This window comes from Convolutriloba macropyga, chromosome 1 (assembly GCF_964194025.1).
Source record: "Convolutriloba macropyga chromosome 1, txConMacr16.3, whole genome shotgun sequence".
Taxonomy (NCBI): domain Eukaryota; kingdom Metazoa; phylum Xenacoelomorpha; order Acoela; family Convolutidae; genus Convolutriloba; species Convolutriloba macropyga.
This window is the reverse complement of record NC_134468.1, coordinates 6,867,094-6,876,606: the sequence shown is the minus strand read 5'-3', so window position 1 is coordinate 6,876,606 and position 9,513 is coordinate 6,867,094. Positions and strand designations below refer to the sequence as shown.

Genomic DNA, 9,513 nt, shown 5'->3' with positions numbered 1-9,513 from the left:
TGAATGGATGACAATGTTAAAAATTTTAAAAAATGCAATTTTTATCAAAAAATTGACAAAAATCGTGATGTTAAAATGTTGAAAACCATTCCATTACCACCAGAAACTATGCAGCAACCTATTATCAATCCCCTAAGGAGGTTTTCTTAACCCAGAGGCTGAAAACCCCTAAATAATGACAATAAATGTCAAAAAAAATTGAAGTTGCAACTTTTGTCAGAAAATGCAAAAACTCGTGGTGTTAAAATCTTGGAAAACATTCTATTAGTTCTAGAAACTATACAGTAACCTATTATCAAGCCCTAGAGGATATTCCTTGGCTCTTGAGGCAGGATAAACCTAAAAAATGACAAACTTTCAAAGAAATTGAAAATTGCAAGCTTTATCAACAAATCGATAAAATTTGTGATAATAAACAGTTGAAAACTATTCCATGGCCAATAAAAATTTTCAATAACCTGTCATCAAACCCTTTAGGAGGTTTCCTGGCTCCTGGGGCTGAAAAACCTTAGATAATGACAATAAAGTTTAAAATTGAAAAAAATTGCAATTTTTTTTCAAAAAATTCCTAAAATTCGTGATGTTAAAATTTTGAAAACCTTTCTATTACCACCAAAAATACATTTTTCTTAACCCTGAGGCTCAAAACCCCTGAATAATGAAAATATCAAAATAGTTGAAAAAAGTTGCAAATTTTGTAAAAAAAAATCTCTTGAAAAAACTTTCCATTTCACCTAGAAACTATACAATAACCTAATTTTAAACCCTGAGGAGGCTCATTGGCTCTTGAGGCTGGATAAACCCAAAAAACGACAAAGAATTGTCAAAAAAATTTAAAAAAATTGCAAGTTTACCAAAAAATCGTCAAATTTTGTGATATTAAATAGTTGAAAACTATTCCATGGCCAATAAACATTTTTAAATAACCTATCAACAAACCCTATAGGAAGTTTTCTGGCTCCTGGAGCTGGAAAACTTTATATAATGACAAAAGATGTTAAAAAATTTGAAAAAAATTGCAATTGTTATTTTAAAAAATTGATAAAGTTTGTGATATTAGAACGTTAAAAACTATTTAAAGTTGAAAACTTGAAAAGTTTCTGGCTCCTGGGTAGGGAAAAAATTGAAAAATTGAATAATGACAAAAAATGACTGCAAGTTTTGTCAAAAAAAATGTTACAATTCGCGATGTTAAAATGTTGAAACCATTCTATTACCACTAGAACAGTGCAGTAACCTATTATCAAACCGTAGAGGAGGTTCCTTGAAACCTAGGGCTGATAAGACTCAAAAAACCACACAAAATTTCAAAAAAAACTTGAAAAAAATTGTGAAAATTGGTATAAATTTGCGTGTTTTTAGCGAGCGGTTGTTCGTCAGTAGCACCGGGATGGTGCTGATGGGGGGCAACATTGTGGTGGGGGCAACAGGACGTTGGGGGCAATATTGGGGGGGGGGTCAACAGGGGGGGGGGGGGGGGCGGAGGGTCTTCAACCTCTAAGAACCGACCTTCACATCATAAGTCTAAGTATAAGTCTACAAAACAGTTTGAGCTGAAAAGCTCTCAGAGCACTTAATGCCCGCTTGGCGGTACCTGTTTATCCTGCTTTTGAGGACGAAAAGTCCAAAGCGACAGACGAAAAATCGGTCAAGCGAAAAATCGCATAAAAAAGACCGACAGGACAATATAATTGCTACAAAAACCGTTTGTGAGCAATTGAAAATGAAAATTTTGCAACTCTGGTTTCCCTATTGTTTGCTCCGGATACGCATCTGAGTTGATAAAATTTTGATTCTGGAGCACGAAATTAAACGATTTTGTGAAGCTTTAACATTTTCTCTCGTATTTACGAACATCTAAGAATTTGCTTTTCGTTCATTCTTTCTGGCTTCAAATAATCAAAAACTGCTCCGATAGCTTGCAGCTTCTCGACGATATATTTTTGAGTTGTTTTTCATCAATTTTTTTCAACTTCCAATAACTTTTGATTAGTCAGTATATTGTTAAAACGAGGAAATTTTTCATTCTCATCAATTGTACCTCTCATTTAGTTCAATCTACTGCTTATTCACATTTAATACATTACAAATGTTCTTTTGACAACCACGCCGGGGACTTTTCAAGTAGTTGAGCCAGTATTTAGCGGACAACAGCTCTAAATTTCACAAATGGCAATAAACGCTTAAAAACCTCAAAAGGGTTGGGAATGGCTCTTTGTTTATTATGTTCCTGTTAATGAGTTTCTCTGTTTCGCCTTCTTTCCTGATAGCAATTTTCATAGCAATGGCTTACTTCAGTCCGTTTTCTTCTTTTGTGGACTATGTTTGAGCTTTCTGTGACAAGCAAACTCACACGAGGCGTCGTGTTATTATTAAATTAAAAACTATCTATCTGAACTACATTCAAATTCAGGACTAGTTCAATTCGAATTCAATCAAAAAAAATGTTAATTACAAGACTTCACTCATTCTATATAAATGTATCTTGTGTTTTTCGTGTTCATACCAATCCAAGTTTACTCTAACATAATACAACTCCGGAAGCTCTGGTACTAGTACCGGCTTCTTCGATCTTGTAAGTCTATCTTTCAGTTTCCTTTTCGTAAGTGACGGTGACAATTTTTTACTTCTCGAGGCAATAACTTTTTCTCTTGTGAATAGATTTTCCGCTCGTTCGCTAGAAAGATAGAACAAACTTTCAAAGAAATCTCGCACTATGTTGACTCCGATATTTAGGATATTCATTGCAACGTATCGCAAGTTGTTTGATTTGAAGACTTCAAAATCAGTTGTAAATGGTTCGCATAAAATATCTGGGCTCTCAGCTAGGTCTAGAAATAGATCTGTTTTCTTTTTACCGAGGTATTTAACCAACTGTAAATAATACGTGACACCTTTATAATTGTAGATGTAGACTGTAATGACTAACCCGCCTTTTAAAAGATTAAACGAATCATTATTGTTGCAGAGCACGCATTAGTGTTTTCATTCGCAGCAATGAGAACAAAAATTTAGGTCCCTCGGACTAAGATCCAAAACATTATTTCAGGGCACGTATAATTTGGATAGTACCACCTCTTAAAAGGCTATACAAACTGTTATCAGTGCAGAAACACAGCCTCTGACCACTTACTGTTCTGTCATAATTATTTTGCCCGAGCAGACTTGTGATAACAGCATTCACGGGAAAAGAAAACAGGTCCCTAGGAACTTCAAGACCGGACAGAGCTGCACCAAAGAACAAACATTGAAGCTCGAGTTTTTATCACACTTGAGGGACGTCAGACTCCTTGTGAACACACTTGGGAAGTCAGACAAGTTTCTGATAGTCACCATGTAAAACTGCACTTCTAGAGTTCGAGTAGCTGCTTCAATAGATTCCACAAATTTTTGAGAGCTCAGAACGGAAGAGGTATTTTTAAACTCCAATTTGACCGATTCCAACATACGAGTTGGCACCTGTTAGAACCGAAGTTTCCTTTCCCTGAGAGAAAAACAAAACTTCGGCCCTCTTTGTAAACAAGACCGTCTTTGTAAAACAGAATTTGCACAATAGTCAGCATTGACTTGATTATGGTCAACCCATAGCATGTCCCATAAAGTAAAAATGAGCGAACGTTTCAAAAAACACTATACAGCTTCAAAAGTTTAGGTTTCAAATTTGTAGAAAGAAACTGATAAAATGGAGCTTAAGGGAAGAAAAGTCGACATTAAAATGACCACCTTGATGGTCAATTGCATGTTTTTAAAGTTTTCGAGCTTTCAATTATTTAAACTTTATGGTACAGATAAACTAGCAGAAATATTCTATGATCTGCAAAACACAGTTGGTGTTTCAATATGTCAGAAGGATAGAAGAGAAATTTAGATAACGCAAAACGAAAAAGTCTAAGGCGCAAAATTCACTCGAAAAGTCAAAACGGTCAAGCAAAATTTTGCATAAAAAAGACCAACGCGTTCCGATAATAGCTTGATACATTGTTCGAGAGCAATTAATCGAGAAGTCAAAAATTTACTGGTCGTCACATGAAAAATCGCATGAGTAGTGACGAAAGTAATAGAACTACTTCATACTTCGTTTGAGAGTAAACAATCTCATTGCCGTTTAGCTTCCACAAAAAAATTTTGCTTGGACAAGGAAAGGAAACAGATTTCCCACTTTTTTCCTCAGTAAAGCTCGAGTTGAAAAATTCCAGTGGAACTTATCGAACACAATTGTAAGATTTTTCAACAGTGGTAAGTAATTGTCAATCAGGATTCGGGGTAACAACTGAACACAGGTGTCGGATGGCATCCCTTTCTGCAATTTTAGATGAAGGCTGCGAAGAGACCCTGCTTGGCTGTCCAGCAAACGTTGGAGCCAAGGCAGGTCAATTAAACACGAGGTCATAAATTCATTTAGGCACAAGTTTCTAAACACAAATTGAGCTCACAATGAACGTCGGCCATAAGCAAAAACTGTACGGTCAGTCAATAATTTTGGATTGTACATTTTTTCACAACGATTCATTTGACCTCAATATTTTAGCATTGTATCTTTTTACACCTCTACACCTTTAACCCACCAAACTATTCGCCCCAAAGCCCTACGGATCCTAATTATGAATGTTAATTGTATCATTTGTATAAGGACTTAAAATAATCGATTTGAAATGTGTGGTGAATAAATCTGGTTTAAATGATCACAGTATTTTGTGGAATAACAAAAATTCAATGGAAATGTAAACCCTATCAGAGCGCATAATCCTTTCAAAGGATCCTTTTCCGTCTCTCGTGGCAAATGTAAGCGGATCCAATGAATCTTGCCATCGAGAAGTTAATCATACTCCAAGGCTGTTGTGCGACTGTTCCACCTTCAAGGCAATGTTTTTTTAATCAACTCTCCGTAAATTCGTAGTCTAATGACAAAGCACATTCCGCAGTGTTTACCGGGTGTTAACTTGTTCTTTGACCCGTAAGTTATGAAACTGTTTTTTATCGCAACGAGAGTTGATCAGAAAAGATTACCATTACTATAAAAATAAGGGTAGTTCTAAGCTTGTAACTTATTTTGAGGGTTGGTTTAGTTAATTTTCGGATCTTTTCCGTTTGTGCCCCCCCCCCGTACATTATCTCTCCCCCAGATACAGAGCACATGCCATTACATAGTAAACCATTGTGCAAAAATATAGCACGTACGTCTGGGGGTGCAAATAATATGCACCCACTAAGCTAGGGGGGGCACAACCGGGAAGAATCCTAATTTTCTAACCCACTCATCAGATCCTCTGAGTTCCGAAACGATATGTCAGATGGCAATTTGAGGCTTCTCAACTGAGAAAAATTCGGGAACAAAGACCCATCGCCAGTCACAAATTGAGCCGATTTTTCCACATCCAAAGATATCAACGACGGAAACAGTTTTTCTAAAACGAATAACTCGGAGGTTCCTATACCAAACCACCCACTTAGTTTTAAGTTTCTGACCTCTGGAAACTGCAACCCAGTATTAGCAGCGAAGTTCGGTTTGACAAGGGAGGTTGTGTCATGCGCGTTATACAAGTGTAACGATCTCAGCCCATGTAGATAATTAAGCAGACCCAAAATACAATTCATAAAGACCGATTCGTCATCAGGGTTCAAATTTTGAAACACCACCAAAGTTTTTGTGCACAACTCACGCGATAACTCATGCAGTCGTATGCAAGTTAACGACACCGCAAATATGTCGTCAAAGTAGCTCAGGTAGGATAAAATCTGCATAACAATGGTATCTGGTAAAGTTTGAATCATTTTTCTGAAAGATTACAACTTCTGCAATGTTTGAGCAAAATAACCCAAATGATATTCACATCAAGCAAAAGCGAATATTAGAGAAATTGAATGACAGATGTCCTGGGAAACAAACCAAAAATCATCATTTGAATCCAAAAACCACTCGTTGTCTTATCTACGAGCCAACAGTAACGAAAAGCAAAATGATCTGAATACGTCAAAAATTGATGGCAGATTGTCAGTAGGAAACCTTCAATTTGAGAGAGAGAGGTTGAGGCGGAGAGATCCATATTTAATTTTTCGACCTCCCATTGAAATAAGCGAAGTCAATTTGAATGAGTGGAAAAATCATTTCATGAGTCGTCGTGTGCCACTAAAACTATATGCACATAACAAACCATAGCCGGCGTATTTAAAGCTATAGCACGCACAAAAACACTTACTCTCACCTGCCTTTGTCAATCAAAGATTCAATTTATGAAGGGGTACGATCAAAGTGGGGATTCGAGGGGCTGAGATTTAAAAAAATCATTATAAAACTTCAGAAAACGGAAGAATAGCAATAAACTGGTTCAATACTCCGATTACTTGGCACAATTGGTAAACTTTGCCTTACTTTGTCCAATATTTCTACCCAATATGACTTAGGGCACGAGCTAATTCAGACATTGCAACTCATTCACAGCCACTGAACGGTTAGAAAATAATGGCGCTCTAATAAATGAAATGACTATTGTCAAAAGAGGCAAGAAAAATAACCCTCTCCAAGTAGGGATGCTAGGACTAGGGCATGCGTTGGTCAAGTGTTGGGAGGTCCAAATCGACAGTGGAGGGTGGACTGGTGGGGTTGAATGTGGGGATGAGTGGGGCGGGGTTAGCTGGGGGGGGGGGGATTCTTCTGAACAAGAAACACCCTTCACAGCATGAATTTATATATATCTCAAAAGTATTTACAGACTAATGAACAAAAGTATTTACAGACTAAGGAACACTAATGAACAAAGCGAGTACAGTCGGACGCAATGCTCTGAAACGATTGTAGGTGACTTGCTTTAATTACAGCTTGCTTCAAACATAACCGACTTACCTCGGTCAAATTGCTCTCAAATCGACGGCGAGCGGGTGGCTTTGGTAGCAGCCAGCTGGGGCTCAAAGATGCTAGCATTAGAGGGAGGGAGGGAAGGGGGCCAAGAGCCGGGAGGATCAAGCGGTGGGATGGGGCATCGCGCGATGGGGTAGGGCTGCCAGAGGGGCGCTCAAATTGCTAGGTGGGGAGGGTTGGGGGTGACCAAGTGGGGGGTGTTTAATTGTCAAGATTAAGAACTGCCCTTCACACCATGAAATTGTCTCCTCAAAACAGTTTTGGTTTCTTAGAGACTAGCAAGGCGTTAGGCTCTAAGAGATCTTCTCAGCCAATTAATGCCCTGCGGTCTTCACCTGTTTATCTCATCTTTGCGGACGAAAAGTTAAAAGCGTCGGACGAAAAAATCGCACGAAAAAGACTGCAAGACTACTATAATTGCAAAAAAGGTTACATTACAATTTACCCAATTCTATTATGCCAAATACCTTCGCATCCAAACTGACATTTCACCACTGCCATTTTACCCAATGCTCTTTGATCTTCTCGTATTAGAACTTTTTAACATACATAAGAGGACAAAATAATCTACAGGTTCATATCAAGTCCCACGGGCCATTTTATGCTAAACAGTCAATCTGATAATTTAAACGGACAAAGAACAAGATATTGGGTGAAATGACGTTGTGTAAAAGGTAGGTTTGGTATAATAGCATTGGGTAAATTGGAATTGGGCAAATTGTCCTGACACGAGAGCAAATAAAAACTTTGTAGGACAGGCATCAATTAGTGTCAATTGCGATATAAATTACAATGCCAATCTCCGAGAACAGTAAAGTAGAGGAAAAACAAAGCGTACCCTGAAAAAATCCTCGATCGTAACCAAAACAATTATCTCGGTAAGACCTGCTGTTATTGCTAGTTCGGTCAATAAACTGTATCAACTTCTGCAGCAGTTTCGGAAAAAAGTTCCCCATTTAATATTCGCACGATACATAGTGATACAGAAGTCTCCATCATCGCAGACAAAAATAAATTGAGGAGCAAATATTTGTAATTGAAAATAGGATCATGCTTTGTTAAAAATTTGAAATAATAAATGGGCTACAAATTAGGGCCTCTTAAAACTTTACCTGATTGAGATTTGCAACTTTGGATACTGTGGGGCAAATTAACCCCACAGATTGTTCGTTAGTTTAGTAATTTTATTGCACTACACTTTCTGTAAGCACACTGCACGATTTAGAATTGATAAATTTTTGGTTAAGCTTCAATGTTGCGTCGGACGCAGGATTTAATGCCATTTGAGAACTACGAAAGACTGACTGCTCCAAGTACAGAAAAGACAACTAGAAAATTGGACCCTAGCTGTGTATATTACAAGCGTTTGCCGGCACCGTTGTTGTTAAATATTGAAAACTGAAAAATTGCAGCTGCTTAGTTACCATTCTCTTAAAGTGGAAAGCATTTAAATTACACAAATTATGACAAAGCAAATCAAGCGCCAATTTACAAAACAAGTGAAAATAAGTTCCAATTCAAAGTCAGCAATTCAAAATTGTTTAAGGTTCAAACTGGAAACCTAGTTTTAAAACCCAATATGTACTCAAAATTTCGGTACTGGCAAAAGCTTGGAATAAAAAAGCCAAAACTTCAAAACCTATTAAATTACATTTATAATTCATTGACGTTGGCCGTCTCAACGTCTTTATAATTGTTCAACATTGCCAACTAGAACTGCAATAAATTCAGCAAGGTGCAAATGAATAATTCCCCAAAATTTTGTTTTAAAATGATATATTCAACGCTCCTAAAATAAATTGCACTAAAAAAGGTGCTTTTCTTTACTCGGGAGCTGATATAAAGAAAAAGAGTGATTCTGATAGTTAAGATCATTAAGGTTACTGCACAGCGCACCATAGCACGAAAGCAAAGTTTAAAAAGGTCGAAAAATGATTACAGTATAGTTAATTAATTCTTGAGACTGAAAATTCTACACAATATAAGGAAAAAAAACGGGATGACAGGTACATCTAATCTACTATGATCATTTAATTTACAATTTATAGAAACGGTAACGACGATTTCCCCAGAATTGGAAATGATTGGTTGATTTGGGTATTGGACCAATCGGTCGAAATACTCTACAAAATATGTCTGTCACGAATACAATTAATTCATTAATTGGAACCCCCCCCCCACTCCTCTAGGGGTGCAGTCTGATGGCCCATTGTTCGTATTTTAGATAATTCTAATTGTTAATATTAATTGTAATTTCTAGGCCCAACTATTGTTAGGCAATACAAACCATCACTGCTAACACACTCACACGTTTGTTTACGTCAAAGGGGGGGGGGGTGGGGTGAGGGGGGTGGAGTAGGGGTCAGATCTTTTTAATTACATCTTCTTTAAGAGCCATTAGGAACCACAAATGTTCTGCCCTAAGAACCCAAAACCTGTCTTTCAACAACTGATCAGCTTTAATTTTTCGAATCTAATTTACTCCATCGAAAACCAATAAATGCAATCGAGAGAGTATACTGTATCTATGCTAGTAATGTATCATTACGATAGCAGCTCGCTGAAATTGCAGATGTTCTTCGATCACCCCGAACAAACTTAAAACTTTCCCAAGACCTAGCTTAAACACGAACTACAAATTGCAAAAAAAAAACGGA

General features: G+C 37.2%; 1 protein-coding gene across 2 annotated transcripts; it reads right to left on the bottom strand.

Annotated features, from left to right (window-relative positions):
* Positions 1-2,840: 2,840 nt before the first annotated feature.
* On the bottom strand, positions 2,841-6,187 carry LOC142345110 (uncharacterized). 2 transcript variants are annotated; one of them, XM_075397206.1, is made up of 4 exons: positions 5,661-6,187; positions 5,252-5,405; positions 4,160-4,412; positions 2,841-3,459 (listed from the first exon to the last, which is right to left on the bottom strand). In XM_075397206.1, the coding sequence occupies exons 1-4, from the start codon at positions 5,770-5,772 to the stop codon at positions 3,181-3,183; spliced, it is 798 nt and encodes a 265-aa protein (XP_075253321.1). In that variant the 5' UTR covers positions 5,773-6,187; the 3' UTR covers positions 2,841-3,180. The 2 variants fall into 2 exon arrangements, with proteins under 2 accessions (XP_075253321.1, XP_075253314.1); XM_075397199.1 differs by having other exon boundaries at positions 5,252-6,182.
* Positions 6,188-9,513: the final 3,326 nt, after the last annotated feature.

Coding starts and splice junctions, on each gene's coding strand:
- LOC142345110 (XM_075397199.1), bottom strand. CDS start 5,772: ATGATTCAAACTTTACCAGATACCATTGTTATGCAGATTTTATCCTAC. Junction 4,413..5,251: donor TCAGAGGATCTGATGAGTGG/GTTAGAAAATTA, acceptor ATTTGTGTTTAG/AAACTTGTGCCTAAATGAAT. Junction 3,460..4,159: donor GAGCTTTACTGAGGAAAAAA/GTGGGAAATCTG, acceptor CGGTTCTAACAG/GTGCCAACTCGTATGTTGGA.